General features: G+C 46.6%; 1 protein-coding gene across 1 annotated transcript in view; it reads left to right on the top strand.

Moving 5' to 3' along the window:
* MRC2 (mannose receptor C-type 2) overlaps nt 1–22,768 on the top strand; it is a 323,383-nt gene that overhangs the window by 174,592 nt on the left and 126,023 nt on the right. Inside the window, exons 14-16 of the mRNA XM_078779556.1 lie at nt 2,229–2,325; nt 7,937–8,081; nt 21,186–21,215. Coding sequence (XP_078635682.1) covers nt 2,229–2,325; nt 7,937–8,081; nt 21,186–21,215 — 272 coding nt within the window. The remainder of the gene's footprint in view (nt 1–2,228; nt 2,326–7,936; nt 8,082–21,185; nt 21,216–22,768) is intronic.

The raw sequence follows: 22,768 nt of genomic DNA, 5'->3' as shown, positions 1-22,768 counted from the left end.
AACGGCTCACAGATGGCGAACTGCAAATTCCCACTCAAAATCCACGTTACACACACACACACACACACACACACACACACACACACACACACACACACACACACACCAGATTAACGTCTGGATGGTTGTGAAAATGGTTGAAGCGAGGTGAAGAACCTGGAGTGATGCGAAATCAGGCGCGAGGCAAAATGGCCAACGGTCCGTTCTCGAGATGTAACGGCACTCCAATGATTCTCTTCGGAATCGACTGCAAAACCTGTCACGCAGGTTTATCTGTCACAGTGATAACAACTCTGTCGCAGGAATCCCTTTCCCAGGAAACCCAAAATTCACTTGTGGCCCCCGTTCGCCAGCGTTTGCTCAAGACCTCCAAGCAGCTCGGCTCCTTCTCCGACCTCACTTGCTCCGCCTCTTTTTTCTTTCCCTCTTCCTCTTCTTTCTTCTTCATCCGGTTCCCGATCCGGTTTCCGGTTTCTTTTTAAAACATTAACTTTTTTTTACCTTTTGAAAACAATTATCTATATTTCACTTAAACGATAACAATAATATTACATGGAACCAAAAATGTTTACAGTGGATGAGAACCACAACAACGGAAGTGACGAATTCGTAACAACTGCCCAAGTCTCACATCTGCAGAGCAAGACTGGAAGCACCAAGGACTTGAAGACTCGGACGTCGGTCCTCCTGCATAGGTACCGACAGCGCCACATCCCATGATCCAGTGAATCTATGACTCCCCAGGCCCGACCCAGACGTCTATCGACCTCTGGCTCACAACATGCAAATATCACTGCCATGGTAAGTGAATCTCTCTGTGACCTCAACATCCTCGCCACAGACAGGTACAGGCAAAATAGCAGCATTCAAGATGTTATTGAAAGCCTGGATCTTAGTCTTGACCCAGGAGACTCGTAATCCCAGTGGCTCCCATTTCTCATTCAGCACCTTCAGAATCCCTATAAGGATTTCCAGAGTCTCTGCAAAGATGACTGTACAGCTGTACAGTCCACATCTGCGAAATCAAGGTCAGATATCTTGACATTCCCAAATGATGCACCACAGTTAGATCTTTCCGACATCCTCCATATAATCCAGTCCATACAAAGGCTGAAAAGTGTGGGGGTCAGTACACACCCCTGACAAACTCCAGTAACAACTGGCAATAAGTCAGAGATGGATTCACCACACCGCACAGCACTCTCAGTTCCAGAGTATAGTTCAGAGATCAGATCGATCAGCTCTAGTGGTACCCCATGCAGACCGAGAATCCTCCAGGGGGCATCCCGATTCACTGAATCGAAAGCTTTGTAGGGATCAACATAGGCTGTGGGCAACCCCTGTTGAAACTCTCGCCTGCGTTAGGTGAGGACACAAAGAACAAGGATGTGGTCAATCGTTGACCTTTTTGATGTATAGCCTGGCTGCTCTAGGCGCTGGTGCTCAAGTACATGGTGGCGAACCCTATCAACAGTTATGTTAACAAAGAACTTGCACGGCACAACTTCACCCCTTTGTAGTTGTTGTAGTCTGGGCGATCAACCTTCTCTTTCCAGAGAGAGACAACAAGGCTGCTCTGCCGTCAGTTGGGATGATGTCTGTGCTCCAATCAGTGCACAGAACTGCATGCACCGACACGAGTACACCATTTCCACAAGCATTGAGAAGCTCAGAACAGATGCCACAAATCCCAGGAACTTTGCCCCCATTAAACCGGTTCACCACCGCCTGTGTTTCCACAAACAAAGGTGGGTCACAGTTGATTGTGAGGTCTCGAGGTTCCACGATTGAACATTATTTGAAATAATAAATGATATGTATGACTATCTCAACGTTTAGGAATTATTGGGCCAAAGATACAACAACAACATGAACAAGAACAGACATTTTAAGGCCATTTTCCCTGCTAGAGCGGGGGTTAGCCTTGCGGGCCCCATGGCAATCTTCTCCATTTTGCCCTCTTTTCTGCATCTCTCCTTGTTAACAAAAGACTGGGTCAAACCATTAAATTGGTAACCAAAGGATGGGTTAACAAAAGTTAACATCCTCCATTATTGGGCCGAATATCCTCAATGTAAATTTTTTTTCTCTGATTCTTTAGGGAAAGAATATTTTATGCTCATCTGTGTACAAATGAAATACATTATCTACATGTTTGTCCATTTTCACCAATGTTTCTGTTGACTCTGAAGACTCATCCTGAATGCTGTGCTGCTTATATGCTGCAGACATTCCTTGGAGCACAGAGAGCACTGGGTTTGGTTAGGCCTCAACAGCCGTAATCCTCAAAGCTTCCGAACTTGGAGATGGAGCGATGGGTCATTTGTGAGTTTGTCACTTCCTGTTCCTTATGCACATAATTGTTCGTTACCTGTTATGCTTTTACCTTAAAGTGAAACATCCATGCAAAAGATTATTATAAAATATATAAAGCATCATGTAATATTACACCTCAAGTGTAATTTATTATATACCATTTGTTACGGATTCGTCACTTCCGTTGTAATCGTTGTAATCGTTGTAATCGTTGTAATCGTCACTTCCGTTGTAACATCATGTAATATTACACCTCAAGTGTAATTTATTACATACCATTTGGCATTATCTGCAAAACAGAATCCTTACTCCCACAGGCCGCTATTCCTCTGTCTCTCTCACCGTGTATTTTTTCCGGATCAATGGGCCTGAACCACGTCCTGGGGGCGGAGTTGCAGTTTTTGTCAATAACTCCATTTCCGTCATCCTTCCAAGGTCGGTAAAATGAGTACCAGCTGACTGGTAATGGGGGGCATTGCATCTGCGGCATAGCCCCACCCCCAGAAAAAGATGCAGCCAAGCAGCCACAGGTTGCATACGAACCACCAACCACGACTCCATTTCCCATTGTCTGTGTCCCACCTTTGACCCTCCAGACCCCCAGGAGTACCTTTTGCTCCATTTTCCCCTCTGCAACCACATCTTGTTCGTCCTCGTGCTGTACCATCCTCCTAACAGCGATGACTCCATTTACATCTCTCTCCTTCCTTCTCTCTCTCTCAGCCAACATGGACCATCCTTTAACCACCCAATCCCAAACCTCTCGGCTTCATATGCGGTGATTTGAACTGTCATCATGCCAATTTGGCTGGGTGTTGGTACTTCTTCAGCCAGCCATGACATTGCAACAAGGGAATTGTGTCACTCCATTGAACTCACCCAATCAGAGAACTTTCTGAGCCGGATTTCTCCCAGTGGCACGTCTGCCCTTCTGGACCAGGGAATGATGAATTCTCTGACTAATGTCCTCCAAACAGCGATGTCTCAGTTCCTCAGTCCTCAGTTCTTCTTCTGCTCCAATAGTAGACTCTGATCATATGATTGTAAAAGTCAACATCTCTGGCTATTCTCAGGGCTGCCTCAACACCAGAGTATCCTGGTAGTTCACTCAAGTTGACTGGTAGGGACTGCAAGCTGCCGTCTCACGTCACATGTCAAGACAGGTCCTTCATTTCCACCTCTCCTGACGTTAACACTGCCTGGAAATCCTTCCACACAAGCTCGCATTTTCTTATGCACAGATTTATATTATCTCATCTGCAGTTGTAATACCCATCCTCTCACCCCTGATATACAGAATCCATGCCTTCAAACAACTTGCCTTCTCTTCCTGGAAGGCAAAGCCAACTGGAGATAACCTCAGATGATTACAACAAGCCTGGCCAAGTGTGTGCCCACTCTCTGGATAGCCAGAAAACAACATCTGGCCAACCTCAAGGCTGAACTCTCAAACCTCTTTCCTCATTCAAAGACCTGGTGGTGCCTTCTGAAGTCTGTCTCTGGAATATGCACCCTCTCCATCCCTTCCTTCTCCTGAAATGGCACCACAGCCGACTCTGCTTGGGAGAATGCCAAATGCCTCAATTGTGTGTTTGCTTGGAAATAGGGTGTACTCAACCCCTCTCACCCACTGCCCACCCCACTCTCTCATACGCAATTGCTCTTGGATACTGCATCTTCCTCACATGTGAAGGTGGGGAGGTTTCTGGCAAACCACGACTCCGATTCTGCGACAGACCCAGACGGCATCAGTGCATGTGACCTAAAGACCCACTCTGCCGCTCTCTCTCATCCCCTTTCTGCTCTGTTCATCTGATCCTTAAGGTTGGCAGAATGGACCTGAGGTTGGCAGAATGGTGGACGTTAAACTGGGCGTCCCATCTGCCAGCATTATTTTGTGGATGTTAAAGATCCCATGGTGTCCTTCGTGAAGATAGGCAAGCTATCGCCCGAACCATGGTCAAATTCCAAATTACGACCCTAAAATAAGGAGAGCATTTCATCAGTGGCACTGCCATGCTCTCAGCCTATGATGCATTCCAATCAAGAAGATCCAATCATTCTCTCTGGTTCAGTTTCCATCTGCCTGGAAGTTAGCCAACATCGCTGCAATACACAAACATGGTGCAAAAATGGATCCTCTGAACTACAGGCCTATTAGCTTGCTTCCAATTACAAGAAAGGTAATGGATCAATCGGTGCAGCTGACATGAAATCCTGCCTTTTCTCCAACGGCCTGATCTCAGATCATCAGTTTGGTTTCAGACCCTGTAATTCTACATTGGCATGCTGTTTCTACTCTCCCAACAATGGATGGAGGCCTACAATGTCATACGTGGGATCAGGGCTGGCTCTCTCGACGAATCTTGAGCATGTGATACAGTCTGGCATCTCACCTTGATCTCCAAACTCTCTGCTTATGGTTTCCAAGGCCACCTCCTCTCATGGCTTGCTGACTTCCTCTACTCCCATCATCACCGTGTAGCTCTTAACGGGAGGGATATTCTCATTTCCTCATCCTATCAAGGCTGAAATGTCCCAAGGCAGTGCCTTGGACCCAGTCTTAGGATAATATAATAGGATTTCCCTTGAAAACAACGTTGAGGCAGAAGATGGCCATTACGCCGAAAGCCTGTGCTATGATTGCCAACCTATGGTTGTTTGTCCATGCTCGATCCTATTTAAATGCTGAGTGTCAAGCAAGGAAGCAGCATGCACCATTTTGAAAGTCTTTCAGATGACTCAGCCAAGGTTCGAACTGCCATCCTCACAGACTCTGAGTGGACGCTCTACCCATTACACCATCGAGGCTGGTCTTGTTCCTCGTATTTCTCAATGATCTTTCTGATTCCCCGGAAAAATCCTGCTTAAACATTTTCTGATGTTTTAACCCTCTCCCGAATCATCTCTCATCCGCCAGACAGGCAGCAATGCAGCAACCGCTTCCCTCTACGCAGACCTTGATAGAAGCTGGCCCAACACTCGGAATAGGTCTTTCAACCCTGACAAATCCCTCACACTCACACTGTCTCTTCAAAAGGACCGTCCGGCAATCCCTCCCATCTACTTCCTAAACAAATCACTTGAAGATGTGGTTATTCAAACTATTTGGCCTCATCTTTGTGTGATCTTACTTGAGAAGACTATATTTCCAAGATTGCCTCCAAAGTCGGCCATTCACTGAGCATTCTAAGTCCTGCAAGGTCTTCGCATGGCTAATCTGAAGTTTTGACAACCTACAAGTTCTTCATTCACAGCTTGATGTAGTACTGCTCTCCGTTTTGGGCTGCCACCCCTGCCTCACACCTTGCCCTTGTTGATGCTATGGAAATGTTGTTGATCTCTCGCAATGAAGCCGAGTTCCTATTCCTGTTACTTTGACATCGCAGAGAGGTTGGTGGCCGCTCTGCATTCTATAACCTCCTTTTTGGTCTTGCACTCTCTACCTTCTCAAACCCTGGTGTTGGGCTAGCGGCTAGGGTGCCAGCTTAGGATCCAAGGATCCTGGGTTCGAATCCCGGTCGATCGCTGAATTAACGCCAGGGGGGTTGACTCAGCCTGTCATCCTTCCGAGGTCGGCTAATTGAGTACCAGTTCACTGGTAATTCCCTGTGTGTCGTAAAAAGGCGACAAACAGGGTTGGCGGCAGGAAGGGCATCCGGCCGTAAAACATTGCTTCAAAAAGGGGACCAAAAAAACAACAACAACCACGGTCCCCGAAAAAGGCCAACCCCCGCTTTGTGGGGAAAATTGGCCTCTAAACGGTGGTTTTACTCTCTACCTTCTCTGGGATCTGTTCCTCCCAGGTTTCTGCAGTGTGTACACGTTCTGCCAGTAATCCTCTTCTCGTTAAACTCAAATCCAGGCACAATGCTCACCTCCTCTAATTTGCTCTTCTTTTCTGTGTCCTGTGACTTTGCTAGTCTATTCAGTCCCATTTTCCATTCCAAGGCTTCAAGGCAGCTGATCCCCACTACCTCGGGTCATTCCCCATCCATACTTGTGATCTCTTCTACCACAACAGACCGCATTCCCAAGCACTCCCCTTTTCCAGGTTATTGTAAAAAAAATTTGCCCTGCTCTCCTCCATCTCTTGTTGTCGGTCGCTTTGTTCCTTTCTGTTTCATCCCCACTTTCCTCTTTCTCTTCTTGCTGTGTTTCATTCAGCTTATGTGAGCTTGTTCATCCACATGCGTCCTCCTTCCCCTCTTTGCTCTCACTTTAACTTGTGCTGTGCCATTGGTGTTTCCCCCTTTCAATTCTGTTCCATTCCATTCTGCTCTAACTATTCCATGAACCTTGATCATGTCAAAAAGAAAAAGAAAAAGTATTTATTGTTTCACAAACCTCTGTTTATCCACTCATCCATTATCGGTCAGTCTCCATTGCTGGTGAACCTGGCTTCTTCCCCCGGGTTGAGATAAAGCCATTTTACTGTTCGATTGGGTACCTCTTCGAGTCTCTGGGAAGTACCCAGCGTGGTTAAATGATGACGTGCTTTGCACAGATACTACCATCAGAGATGGAGATGAACAGGAAGATGAACAGGACAGGCGGCATTGAAATTCTTATATTGATTCATAATGATATCCATTGTGATCCGTATAAATATTATGGGTGTCACGTGTACCTGGGTGTTATGTACCTGGGTGTCACGGCCCACACAGGGCGCACTCACATGACCTGGAACAAAAAGGTGGGAACAACGCACACAGGACACAAGTTGGTTGTGACCGGGATTCGGAACAGTTGGAGTATGTAGGCCTTTTAACCAAATACTAGTGAAACGGGACATGTTTCACAATGTTTGTGATCGAAAACGAACACATTTACAATTTAAACAGTTTACAAAGTTGCTCTTTAACCTGTACTTAACTAAGGAATGACCTTCCAGAGGCTGTCCCGTCTGACCCTTCAATCCAGGCCTTCAAGCCACCATCTTATGTCATCCCCTGAACTACAATCTTTATGAGCCCCATTAACCCTTTCTAGCCCAACCCACATACTTCCTTGCAACAATGTTTTCCCTCAATTTGACATTGGTCTTCCAGGAACCACACTCATGTGGAAAAAAAAATAACAAGCAACAGTTCACCAAAATGTAAGAGCAATCTCCAAATTTCGAAACCAGGCCCCGATTGCTCAAAGCTCGGATAAGCACTATCCTGTGAACAAATAATTAATCCAGGGGATAAAATTTATCCCCAGGATAATTTCCTTTGCTCAAAGCCGGGATAACCTTATCCCCTGGATACAGTGGTCATTTTCCGGATAACTTTATCCGAGTCTCCTATTGCCTGGATAATGCTTTATCCATGGTTACGAAGGCGTATGTAGGTTTGTCACATTCAAAGGAAGTGGGTTGAAAGGTGTGGAAGGTGTGCTTGCGATCACCACCCACGCCTTCCCCTTCTCATAATGTATTTACGATGTTGGAAAATTTACTCCTGATGACCTTTACATCCATTTGTTGCCCGACACAGCTTACACGTTCAGTTGGCATAAAGTTTGCCTTCTTTTTCTCGTTTGACCGCCTTCTGCCGCCATGATTGTTTTGCCAGCAGATGCCCTGCAATGCGTTGACAGTGCATTCTTGCACACCTTTCCCTTGTTGGTTCAGTTCCATTTCTCACAGTTTGAAGAGAGCGGACATCAGGCCGATGACGATGGGGTGAGAAATTGTGTCGCGCTGAGCGTACGCCGTTCACAATGGCGTCGCTTTCAGTGTGAGGACCGTCTCGACTGGATTTGCAAGCGACCACGAGGTACTCACACAAACATCCGGTCATTGTGCATCAGAGTTATAGAGGAGGTATCTCACACAAACATCCGGTCATTGTGCATCATCGTTATAGAGGAGGTATCTCACACAAACATCCGGTCATTGTGCATCATCGTTATAGAGGAGGTATCTCACACAAACATCCGGTCATTGTGCATCATCGTTATAGAGGAGGTATCTCACACAAACATCCGGTCATTGTGCATCATCGTTATAGAGGAGGTATCTCAAACAAACATCCGGGCATTGTGCATCATCGTTATAGAGGAGGTATCTCACACAAACGTCCGGTCATTGTGCATCATCGTTATAAAGGAGGTATCTCAAACAAACATCCGGGCATTGTGCATCATCGTTATAGAGGAGGTATCTCACACAAACATCCGGTCATTGTGCATCATCGTTATAGAGGAGGTATCTCAAACAAACATCCGGGCATTGTGCATCATCGTTATAGAGGAGGTATCTCACACAAACATCTGGTCATTGTGCATCATCGTTATAGAGGAGGTATCTCACACAAACATCCGGTCATTGTGCATCATCGTTATAGATGAGGTATCTCACACAAACATCCGGTCATTGTGCATCATCGTTATAGAGGAGGTATCTCACACAAACATACGGTCATTGTGCATCATCGTTATAGAGGAGGTATCTCACACAAACATCCGGTCATTGTGCATCATCGTTATAGAGGAGGTATCTCACACAAACGTCCGGTCATTGTGGCTTGTGCATCATCGTTATAGAGGAGGTATCTCACACAAACGTCTGGTCATTGTGCATCATCGTTATAGAGGAGGTATCTCACACAAACATCCGGTCATTGTGGCTTGTGCATCATCGTTATAGAGGAGGTATCTCACACAAACGTCCGGTCATTGTGCATCATCGTTATAGAGGAGGTATCTCACACAAACATCCGGTCATTGTGCATCATCGTTATAGAGGAGGTATCTCACACAAACATCCCGTCATTATGCATCATCGTCATAGCGGAGGTATCTCACACAAACGTCCGGTCATTGTGCATCATCGTTATAGAGGAGGTATCTCACACAAACGTCCGGTCATTGTGCATTATCGTTATAGAGGAGGTATCTCACACAAACGTCCGGTCATTGTGCATCATCGTTATAGAGGAGGTATCTCACACAAACGTCCGGTCATTGTGCGTCATCGTTATAGAGGAGGTATCTCACACAAACATCCGGTCATTGTGCATCATCGTTATAGAGGAGGTATCTCACACAAACGTCCGGTCATTGTGCATCATCGTCATAGAGGAGGTATCTCACACAAACGCCCGGTCATTGTGCATCATCGTTATAGAGGAGGTATCTCACACAAACGCCCGGTCATTGTGCATCATCGTTATAGAGGAGGTATCTCACACAAACGCCCGGTCATTGTGCATCATCGTTATAGAGGAGGTATCTCACACAAACATCCGGTCACTGTGCATCATCGTTATAGAGGAGGTATCTCACACAAACATCCGGTCATTGTGCATCATCGTTATAGAGGAGGTATCTCACACAAACGCCCGGTCATTGTGCATCATCGTTATAGAGGAGGTATCGCACACAAACATCCGGTCACTGTGCATCATCGTTATAGAGGAGGTATCTCACACAAACGTCCGGTCATTGTGCATCATCGTTATAGAGGAGGTATCTCACACAAACATCCGGTCATTGTGCATCATCGTTATAGAGGAGGTAGCTCACACAAACATCCGGTCAATGTGCATCATCGTTATAGAGGAGGTATCTCACACAAACATCCGGTCATTGTGCATCATCGTTATAGAGGAGGTATCTCACACAAACATCCGGTCATTGTGCATCATCGTTATAGACGAGGTATTTCACACAAACATCCGGTCACTGTGCATCATCGTTATAGAGGAGGTATCTCACACAAACATCCGGTCACTGTGCATCATCGTTATAGACGAGGTATCTCACACAAACATCCGGTCATTGTGCATCATCGTTATAGACGAGGTATCTCACACAAACATCCGGTCATTGTGCATCAGCGTTATAGAGGAGGTATCTCACACAAACATCCGGTCATTGTGCATCATCGTTATAGAGGAGGTATCTCATACAAACATCCGGTCATTGTGCATCATCGTTATAGACGAGGTATCTCACACAAACGTCCGGTCATTGTGCATCATCGTTATGGAGGAGGTATCTCACACAAACGTCCGGTCATTGTGCATCATCGTTATAGAGGAGGTATCTCACACAAACGTCCGGTCATTGTGCATCATCGTTATGGAGGAGGTATCTCACACAAACGTCCGGTCATTGTGCATCATCGTTATAGAGGAGGTATCTCACACAAACGTCCGGTCATTGTGCATTATCGTTATAGAGGAGGTATCTCACACAAACGTCCGGTCATTGTGCATCATCGTTATAGAGGAGGTATCTCACACAAACGTCCGGTCATTGTGCGTCATCGTTATAGAGGAGGTATCTCACACAAACATCCGGTCATTGTGCATCATCGTTATAGAGGAGGTATCTCACACAAACGTCCGGTCATTGTGCATCATCGTCATAGAGGAGGTATCTCACACAAACGCCCGGTCATTGTGCATCATCGTTATAGAGGAGGTATCTCACACAAACGCCCGGTCATTGTGCATCATCGTTATAGAGGAGGTATCTCACACAAACGCCCGGTCATTGTGCATCATCGTTATAGAGGAGGTATCTCACACAAACATCCGGTCACTGTGCATCATCGTTATAGAGGAGGTATCTCACACAAACATCCGGTCATTGTGCATCATCGTTATAGAGGAGGTATCTCACACAAACGCCCGGTCATTGTGCATCATCGTTATAGAGGAGGTATCGCACACAAACATCCGGTCACTGTGCATCATCGTTATAGAGGAGGTATCTCACACAAACGTCCGGTCATTGTGCATCATCGTTATAGAGGAGGTATCTCACACAAACATCCGGTCATTGTGCATCATCGTTATAGAGGAGGTAGCTCACACAAACATCCGGTCACTGTGCATCATCGTTATAGAGGAGGTATCTCACACAAACATCCGGTCATTGTGCATCATCGTTATAGAGGAGGTATCTCACACAAACATCCGGTCATTGTGCATCATCGTTATAGACGAGGTATTTCACACAAACATCCGGTCACTGTGCATCATCGTTATAGAGGAGGTATCTCACACAAACATCCGGTCACTGTGCATCATCGTTATAGACGAGGTATCTCACACAAACATCCGGTCATTGTGCATCATCGTTATAGACGAGGTATCTCACACAAACATCCGGTCATTGTGCATCAGCGTTATAGAGGAGGTATCTCACACAAACATCCGGTCATTGTGCATCATCGTTATAGAGGAGGTATCTCATACAAACATCCGGTCATTGTGCATCATCGTTATAGACGAGGTATCTCACACAAACGTCCGGTCATTGTGCATCATCGTTATGGAGGAGGTATCTCACACAAACGTCCGGTCATTGTGCATCATCGTTATAGAGGAGGTATCTCACACAAACGTCCGGTCATTGTGCATCATCGTTATGGAGGAGGTATCTCACACAAACGTCCGGTCATTGTGCATCATCGTTATAGAGGAGGTATCTCACACAAACGTCCAGTCATTGTGCATCATCGTTATGGAGGAGGTATCTCACACAAACGTCTGGTCATTGTGCATCATCGTTATAGAGGAGGTATCTCACACAAACGTCCGGTCATTGTGCATCATCGTTATAGAGGAGGTATCTCACACAAACATCCGGTCATTGTGCATCATCGTTATAGAGGAGGTATCTCACACAAACGTCCGGTCATTGTGCATCATTGTTATAGAGGAGGTATCTCACACAAACGTCCGGTCATTGTGCGTCATCGTTATGGAGGAGGTATCTCACACAAACGTCCGGTCATTGTGCATCATCGTTATAGAGGAGGTATCTCACACAAACGTCCGGTCATTGTGCATCATCGTTATAGAGGAGGTATCTCACACAAACATCCGGTCATTGTGCATCATCGTTATAGAGGAGGTATCTCACACAAACGTCCGGTCATTGTGCATCATCGTTATAGAGGAGGTATCTCACACAAACGTCCAGTCATTGTGCATCATCGTTATAGAGGAGGTATCTCACACAAACTTCCGGTCATTGTGCATCGTCATTATAGAGGAGGTATCTCACACAAACGTCTGGTCATTGTGCATCATCGTTATAGAGGAGGTATCTCACACAAACGTCTGGTGATTGTGCATCATCGTTATAGAGGAGGTATCTCACACAAACATCCGGTCATTGTGCATCATCGTTATAGAGGAGGTATCTCACACAAACGTCCGGTCATTGTGCATCATCGTTATAGACGAGGTATCTCACAAACGTCCGGTCATTGTGCATCATCGTTATAGAGGAGGTATCTCACACAAACATCCGGTCATTGTGCATCATCGTTATAGAGGAGGTATCTCACACAAACGTCCGGTCATTGTGCATCATCGTTATAGAGGAGGTATCTCACACAAACATCCGGTCATTGTGCATCATTGTTATAGAGGAGGTATCTCACACAAACATCCGGTCATTGTGCATCATCGTTATAGAGGAGGTATCTCACACAAACGTCCGGTCATTGTGCATCATCGTTATAGAGGAGGTATCTCACACAAACGTCCGGTCATTGTGCATCATCGTTATAGAGGAGGAATCTCACACAAACGTCTGGTCATTGTGCATCATCGTTATAGAGGAGGTATCTCACACAAACGTCCGGTCATTGTGCATCATCGTTATGGAGGAGGTATCTCACACAAACGTCCGGTCATTGTGCATCATCGTTATAGAGGAGGTATCTCACACAAACGTCCGGTCATTGCGCATCATCGTTATCGAGGAGGTATCTCACACAAACGTCCGGTCATTGTGCATCATCGTTATGGAGGAGGTATCTCACACAAACAGCCCGTCATTGTGCATCATCGTTATGGAGGAGGTATCTCACACAAACATCCGGTCATTGTGCATCATCGTTATAGAGGAGGTATCTCACACAAACATCCGGTCACTGTGCATCATCGTCATAGCGGAGGTATCTCACACAAACGTCCGGTCATTGTGCGTCATCGTTATGGAGGAGGTATCTCACACAAACATCCGGTCATTGTGCATCATCGTTATGGAGGAGGTATCTCTCACAAACATCCGGTCATTGTGCATCATCGTCATAGAGGAGGTATCTCACACAAACATCCGGTCACTGTGCATCATCGTCATAGAGGAGGTATCTCACACAAACATCCGGTCACTGTGCATCATCGTCATAGAGGAGGTATCTCACACAAACATCCGGTCATTGTGCATCATCGTTATAGAGGAGGTATCTCTCACAAACATCCGGTCATTGTGCATCATCGTTATAGAGGAGGTATCTCTCACAAACATCCGGTCATTGTGCATCATCGTTATAGAGGAGGTATCTCTCACAAACATCCGGTCATTGTGCATCATCGTCATAGAGGAGGTATCTCACACAAACATCCGGTCACTGTGCATCATCGTCATAGAGGAGGTATCTCACACAAACATCCGGTCACTGTGCATCATCGTCATAGAGGAGGTATCTCACACAAACATCCGGTCATTGTGCATCATCGTTATAGAGGAGGTATCTCTCACAAACATCCGGTCATTGTGCATCATCGTTATAGAGGAGGTATCTCTCACAAACAGCCCGTCATTGTGCATCATCGTTATGGAGGAGGTATCTCACACAAACATCCGGTCATTGTGCATCATCGTTATAGAGGAGGTATCTCTCACAAACATCCGGTCATTGTGCATCATCGTTATAGAGGAGGTATCTCTCACAAACATCCCGTCATTGTGCATCATCGTCGTAGAGGAGGTATCTCACACAAACATCCGGTCACTGTGCATCATCGTCATAGAGGAGGTATCTCACACAAACATCCGGTCATTGTGCATCATCGTCATAGAGGAGGTATCTCACACAAACATCCGGTCACTGTGCATCATCGTTATAGAGGAGGTATCTCTCACAAACATCCGGTCATTGTGCATCATCGTCATAGAGGAGGTATCTCACACAAACATCCGGTCACTGTGCATCATCGTCATAGAGGAGGTATCTCACACAAACATCCGGTCATTGTGCATCATCGTTATAGAGGAGGTATCTCACACAAACATCCGGTCATTGTGCATCATCGTTATAGAGGAGGTATCTCTCACAAACATCCCGTCATTGTGCATCATCGTCGTAGAGGAGGTATCTCACACAAACATCCGGTCACTGTGCATCATCGTCATAGAGGAGGTATCTCACACAAACGTCCGGTCACTGTGCATCATCGTCATAGAGGAGGTATCTCACACAAACATCCGGTCATTGTGCATCATCGTCATAGAGGAGGTATCTCACACAAACATCCGGTCACTGTGCATCATCGTCATAGAGGAGGTATCTCACACAAACATCCGGTCACTGTGCATCATCGTCATAGAGGAGGTATCTCACACAAACATCCGGTCATTGTGCATCATCGTTATAGAGGAGGTATCTCTCACAAACATCCCGTCATTGTGCATCATCGTCATAGAGGAGGTATCTCACACAAACATCCGGTCACTGTGCATCATCGTCATAGAGGAGGTATCTCACACAAACATCCGGTCATTGTGCATCATCGTCATAGAGGAGGTATCTCACACAAACATCCGGTCACTGTGCATCATCGTTATAGAGGAGGTATCTCTCACAAACATCCGGTCATTGTGCATCATCGTCATAGAGGAGGTATCTCACACAAACATCCGGTCACTGTGCATCATCGTCATAGAGGAGGTATCTCACACAAACATCCGGTCATTGTGCATCATCGTCATAGAGGAGGTATCTCACACAAACATCCGGTCACTGTGCATCATCGTCATAGAGGAGGTATCTCACACAAACATCCGGTCACTGTGCATCATCGTCATAGAGGAGGTATCTCACACAAACATCCGGTCATTGTGCATCATCGTCATAGAGGAGGTATCTCACACAAACGTCCGGTCACTGTGCATCATCCGTGAAATGGAGTCCATTCTTTATTTAACCCACGTGACCAACTACTACTCTTCGCACGATTATTACACGTTATCTTAAAGGAACATTATGCAGTACACAGACATTCTTCATTTCCTCTTCTTGGTGCAATGGCAGCCTCCCTCATTCATTATAATTCCTCCTTCTTTCCTTCCTTGCGTGTAAGTGACCTCTTCATCAGGATTAATATTAGAGTTTTGCTGCACATTTCAGAAAGTGCAGTATTATTTGCAATTATTACCCTGCGTGCACAAAACAAAAAGCACGGTTAGGCATTCGGGTGCGTGCATACGTGTGGCGCACGTGTCTGCATTTTTAAAATTCATTTTCTCCGCAACCAATGGTTTGATTGAGACGAAATTTTACCATGGGAGGGCTTCTGCCTGTATCATTTTTTTTATTCATAATTATGACGTCATAGGCCACGTGGTACTGACGCCATCTTGGAAAAACGTTACACCTCTCTATGTCCGAAACAGCTCAATGGAAAAATTTGTTGAAACGTGGCTCATTGCCAAGTACTCCCCATGGGGAATAAGATATGTTAATTATGACGTCATCGGTACCTTAATTATGACGTCATAATTCAATATGTACAACGCTTGATTTGATCATTATGAATTATCTTCGCTGAAATTCTTCGTCTGATTGACACGAAATTTTCACCATATCCGCCAGTGCCTCCTCTTGTAGAATATTTTAATAATTATGACGTCATAGGTCACTTGGTACAGGCGCCATCTTGGAAAAAAACAAAAAACGTTGCACGTCTACATCTATATCTCCAAAACCGCTACATGGAAAAAAATGAAACGTGGGTCATTGTAAAGGACTCCATATGGGGAATAAGTGTTGTTCACGATGACGTCATTGGAGCCTTAATTGTGACATCATAATTCGACAGGGACAACGCTTAGTCTGATCAGTTTGAAATTTATTGAGCGTGATCTACGCAACAATTACATTAGAGAATATAAGTTTATGATGTCATCGCCCACGTGGTCTGGCAGCCATATTGGATCAAAGAAAAAAAACCCTTAAAAAACAGAAGAGTTGGCTCACACCAAGTTGACTGCACAGGGTAAGTATTCTATGAACACCATCTGGTTTTCTGATTAATCCACTTGATCAATCTTTGGCCTATCGATTCATTGACTGTATGAACGATTGTTCGGAACGGAATCTCTTTGTAACCCGGAGACCTCCAGTTCTGTATTTTGTATAAAACTTGCAGTTCACACGAGGATACAAGTATGAAACCTTTCATCAATAGCTTATCGCTAATCGAATGAGTCAATAGCTTATCGAATGAGTCAATAGCTTATCGAATCAGCACACGGGAGCTGATCATTCGTTTAAAAATGACAGAATGCTGTACCACGTATGATGTACCAACCAGTTGGAGAGGGACTTAAAATGTATCGATTCACAGCCACTCATTAGTCGATAACATCAATCCGCCAATCGTGGGCATGGCACCGAGAGCGGATAATATCAATCCGCCAATTGTGGGCATGGCAACGAGAGCGGATAATATCAATCCGCCAATTGTGGGCATGGCACCGAGAGAGGATAATATCAATCCGCCAATTGTGGGCATGGCACCGAGAGAGGATAATATCAATCCGCCAATTGTGGGCATGGCACCGAGAGGGGATAATATCAATCCGCCAATTGTGGGCATGGCACCGAGAGGGGATAATATCAATCCACCAATTGTGGGCATGGCACCGAGAGGGGATAATATCAATCCGCCAATTGTGGGCATGGCACCGACAGTCAATAACATCAATCCGTCAATCACGGGCATGGCACCAAGAGTGGATAATATCAATCCGCCAATTGTGGGCATGGCACCGATTGTCGATAACATCAATCCGTCAATCACAGGCATGGCACCAAGAGCGGACAATATCAATCCGCCAATTGTGGGCATGGCACCGATAGTCGATAACATCAATCCGTCAATCACGGGCATGGCACCAAGAGCGGATAATATCAATCCACCAATTGTGGGCATGGCACCGACAGTCAATAACATCAATCCGTCAATCACGGGCATGGCACCAAGAGTGGATAATATCAATCCGCCAATTGTGGGCATGGCACCGATTGTCGATAACATCAATCCGTCAATCACAGGCATGGCACCAAGAGCGGACAATATCAATCCGCCAATTGTGGGCATGGCACCGATAGTCGATAACATCAATCCGTCAATCACGGGCATGGCACCAAGAGCGGATAATATCAATCCGCCAATCGCGGGCATGGCACCGAGAGTCGATAACATCAATCCGTCAATCACGGGCATGGCACCGAGAGTGGATAATATCAATCCGCCAATTGTGGGCACGGCACCGAGAGCGGATAATATCAATCTGCCAATTGTGGGCATGGCACCGACAGTCGATAACATCAATCCGTCAATCACGGGCATGGCACCGAGAGTCCATAACATCAATCCGTCAATCACGGGCATGGCACCGAGAGTCGATAACATCAATCCATCAATCACGGGCATGGCACCGAGAGCGGATAATATCAATCCGCCAATTGTGGGCATGGCACCGATAGTCGATAACATCAATCCGCCAATTGTGGGCATGGCACCGAGAGCGGATAATATCAATCCGCCAATTGTGGGCATGGCACAGATAGTCAACAACATCAATCCGTCAATCACGGGCATGGCACCGAGAGCAGATAATATCAATCCGCCAATTGTAGGAACGGCACCGAGAGTCGATATCATCAATCCGCCAATCGCGGGCATGGCACCGAGAGCCGAAAACATCAATCCGCCAATCGCGGGCATGGCACCCAGAGCCGATAACATCAATCCGCCAATCGTGGGCACGGCACCGAGAGTGGATAATATCAATCCGCCAATTGTGGGCATGGCACCGAGAGTGGATAATATCAATCCGCCAATTGTGGGCATGGCAACGAGAGCGGATAATATCAATCCGCCAATTGTGGGCATGGCACCGAGAGCGGATAATATCAATCCGCCAATTTATGGCACCGATAGTCAACAACATCAATCCGTCAATCACGGGCATGGCACCGAGAGCAGATAATATCAATCCGCCAATTGTGGGCATGGCACCAATAGTGGATAACATCAATCCGTCAATCACGGGCATGGCACCAAGAGTCAATAACATAAATCCGCCAATCGCGGGCACGGCACCGAGAGCCAATAACATCAATCCGCCAATTGTGGGCACGGCACGGAGAGTCGATAACATCAATCCGCCAATCGCGGGCATGGCACCGAGAGCCGATAACATCAATCTGCCAATCTCGGGCATGGCACCGAGAGCCGATAACATCAATCCGCCAATCGTGGGCACGGCAACGAGAGCGGATAATATCAATCCGCCAAATGTGCGCATGGCACCGAGAGCGGATAATATCAATCCGCCAATTGTGGGCATGGCAACGAGAGCGGATAATATCAATCCGACAATTGTGGGCATGGCACCGAGAGCGGATAATATCAATCCGCCAATTGTGGGCATGGCAACGAGAGCGGATAATATCAATCCGCCAATTGTGGGCATGGCACCGAGAGCGGATAATATTGTAATGGATTTGAGAAGTGTAACGGATTTGCGAAGTGTAACGGATTTGAGAAGTGTAACAATTTTGAGAAAGTGTAACGAATGTGAAAAGTATGGTTTTGTTGTGTGTAACACCCTCGTAAAGTAAAAAATGGTCGCAGCTCGTCCTCTTAGTTAATTCCATAAACCTACACACAGGACACGATATATCCTTTTAAATAGTTAGTCCCTTATTCTCTGTGTAGGCTAAGGATGTGTTTCCCACTAGTTTGACTCTTCATTGCACCGAATTAAATAAGAGTAGGCCCTCCGACGCCCCATGGCAGCTTCCAAGTGCCAGGTTTGCACTTTGCTGCATTTTCATCTGCCGTCCACTTTGCAGCAGTTAACTCCATTACGCACGAGGTAACGCCGAAGAAGAAAGGCGGGTCTCCACCTCGTCATAGAGGGGAGGAGTAAGTCGGCCCCGCTCATCCAACCCAGAACGAGGGGTTTGGCTTGAGGGGGCGGAGAGAGAACGTTTGGGGAAGGTTCGAAAAGGGTGAAGGGCGGGGCCTATATAACCCGCGGCGGTATGCTCCCAAAAGGGGATGAGCGGAGAGGAGGGATGAGTTCTGGGTCCAGGAGATGCGCTGGAGACGAGCAGGTGTGACCGAGCCGCCGTGAGACGTGCCGCGCTGCAGGAGAAACGGACCGGGGCAACGCAAGGAGCGCACGAGGCAGCAGTACGGAGAAAGGAACTTCGCCCGCGCAGTTTGGGACCAAAGCTCGGCTTCTTGACGGCGGTGCCTTCTGGCCCGACCGTGCCCAGCACCCGCTGAACCTTCCTTGCCTCTAAAAGCCACCCATCTCCAAGCCATTCCTTCCTGCCTGCATTTCCCCGTGTTAGTGTGATCGTCCGTCTGTCTTTAATGTTGTCCTGGGGTTTATTAATTAAGCTTGAATAGGTAAGCTAATGATTTCACTGTGTGTCTGCTCCTTCCATTTTCTGTATATAACCGACTGCTCTCGTTGCTTTGGCTTGTGAAAATACTTAATAAATCCTGTTATTCCTCCGTACTTCTTCTTCTTCTTCATTCTCGTTCGGTCGCTTTCGAGGTTTCCATATTGGGCAGCTGCGGCGCGATACGGCCAAAGTTTGGGGTGAATCGGGTTTTAGTCAGGGAAGCACTGTTCGGTCGCGGAGCCTCCGCTCGGCAAACATACCATCTTTAACCGCGTACCGTAACAATATCAATCCGCCAATTGTGGGCATGGCACCGAGAGCGGATAATATCAATCCGCCAATTGTGGGCATGGCACCGAGAGCGGATAATATCAATCCGCCAATTGTGGGCATGGCACCGAGAGCGGATAATATCAATCCGCCAATTGTGGGCATGGCACCGAGAGTGGATAATATCAATCCGCCAATTGTGGGCATGGCAACGAGAGCGGATAATATCAATCCGCCAATTGTGGGCATGGCACCGAGAGCGGATAACATCAATCCGCCAATTGTGGGTATGGCACCGAGAGCGGATAATATCAATCCGCCAATTGTGGGCATGGCACAGAGAGCGGATAATATCAATCCGCCAATTGTGGGCATGGCACCGAGAGTCGATAACATCAATCCGTCAATTGTGGCATTGCACCGAGAGCCGATAACATCAATCCGTCAATCGTGGACATTGCACCGAGGGTCGATAACATCAACCCGCCAATCATGGGCATGGCACCGAAAGCTGATAACATCAATCTGCCAATCGCAGGCATGGCGTCGAGAGTCGACAGCGTCACTCTGCCAATCTCAGGAACGGCATCGAGAGTCGAGAACGTCAATCCGACAATCGGATTGAACACCAGCCCTGGGGTTAACACCCTGAAAGTGACACCGGCCATGGGTATAACACCCTAACACCGGCCCTGGGGCTAACACAGAGTTACGGGTATAACACCCTAACAACGGCCCTGGGGCTAACACCGAGTTACAGGTATAACACCCTAACACCGGCCCTGGGGCTAACACAGAGTTACAGGTATAACACCCTAACACCGGCCCTGGGGCTAACACAGAGTTACAGGTATAACACCCTAACACCGGCCCTAGGGCTAACACAGAGTTACAGGTGTGTTTTATCCTGATAGACAAAGTTGTAATTCACAAAAGAAATTGAGCCATTGCTCCACAATGGTAATGATAATGCACATTTAACAATAAGGTAAAGTTTGAAAATATTTGGTGATTACGTGGTTGAGGCTTTGAAAGAGTATTATTGTTAATTTGTGAATTTGTGATTTTTGTTTGTGTGAAAATAGTCATATTCATATCTCCTTTGTCCCCCTGTCCCCCTGTCCCCCACTTGACCTTCTTGTTCTCACAGGAACGGAAAGCAATGACACAGCAATCAGTGGTCAGTAACTTCCTTACTCTACTCTGAGGAGCACGTGATGAAATCCCATTTAAAATGAACAAATTTAAAATGAAATCCCAAGTCAACAAGGGATTTGTTTTTGTTGATATTGATCATTATTTAATCAAGCAACTTGATCAACTCATCATGATGATATAAGCTCAGGTCAATATGATATATTTAAACCATTAAATGATGAGGTAACGTTTGCAGTTGTGATGCCCATGACAGGATGACGGGGTTACAAACGTGCTCAACCCTTGGCTTCAATAATCCATTTTATTCAACCTATTTGTGCATTCTAATTCTGGGTTCGGATCCCGACCCAGCTCCATTCCAATTCTGGATTCCAATCCCGACCCAGCTCCATTCCAATTCTGGGTTCGGATCCCGACCCAGCTCCATTCCAATTCTGGGTTCGGATCCCGACCCTGTTCTATTCCAATTGTGCATATGAATCCCGACCCAGCTCCATTCCAATTCTAGGTTCGGATCCTGACCCAGGTCCATTTTTTTTTTTTTGTATACTGAATCGAGGCTCGTGAAAGAGCTAACATTTATTTCACAAACAAATCAACCAGACAAACAAAATATACAAAAAGAGTGAGCGGAAGACAAGATGGGGAGAGAAGGGGAAGCACACAAACATAACATTTGAGAGCAGGGAGAAGTGTGGGAGGGAGAGGGCTTGGGGGCAGGAGGCGTGGGAAGGGGAGGGGGGGGGGGGGGGACCCATTCCAATTCTAGGTTCGAATCCCGACCCAGCTCCATTCCAATTCCAGGTTCGGATCCCGACCCAGCTCCATTCCAATTCCAGGTTCGGATCCTGACCCAGCTCCATTCCAATTCTGCATATGAATCCCAACCCAGCTCCATTCCAATTCTAGATTCGGATCCCGACCCAGCTCCATTCCAATTCCAGGTTCGGATCCCGACCCAGCTCCATTCCAATTCGAGGTTCGGATCCCGACGAGCTCCATTCCAATTCTAGGTTCGGATCCCGACCCAGCTCCATTCCAATTCTAGGTTCGGATCCCGACCCAGCTCCATTCCAATTCCAGGTTCGGATCCCGACCCAGCTCCATTCCAATTCGAGGTTCGGATCCCGACGAGCTCCATTCCAATTCTAGGTTCGGATCCCGACCCAGCTCCATTCCAATTCTAGGTTCGGATCCCGACCCAGCTCCATTCCAATTCTATGTTCGGATCCCGACCCAGCTCCATTCCAATTCTAGGTTCGGATCCCGACCCAGCTCCATTCCAATTCTAGGTTCGGTTCCCGACCCAACTCCATTCCAATTCTGCATATGAATCCCAACCCAGCTCCATTCCAATTCCAGGTTCGGATCCTGACCCAGCTCCATTCCAATTCTGCATATGAATCCCAACCCAGCTCCATTCCAATTCCAGGTTCGGATCCTGACCCAGCTCCATTCCAATTCTAGGTTCGGATCCCGACCCACCTCCATTCCAATTCTGCATATGAATCCCAACCCAGCTCCATTCCAATTCCAGGTTCGGATCCCGACCCACCTCCATTCCAATTCTGCATA

This window comes from Myxine glutinosa, chromosome 6, assembly GCF_964187855.1.
Source record: "Myxine glutinosa chromosome 6, kmMyxGlut1.1, whole genome shotgun sequence".
NCBI classification, from domain to species: Eukaryota; Metazoa; Chordata; class Myxini; order Myxiniformes; family Myxinidae; genus Myxine; species Myxine glutinosa.
This window is presented reverse-complemented; position numbering and strand designations above follow the sequence as displayed.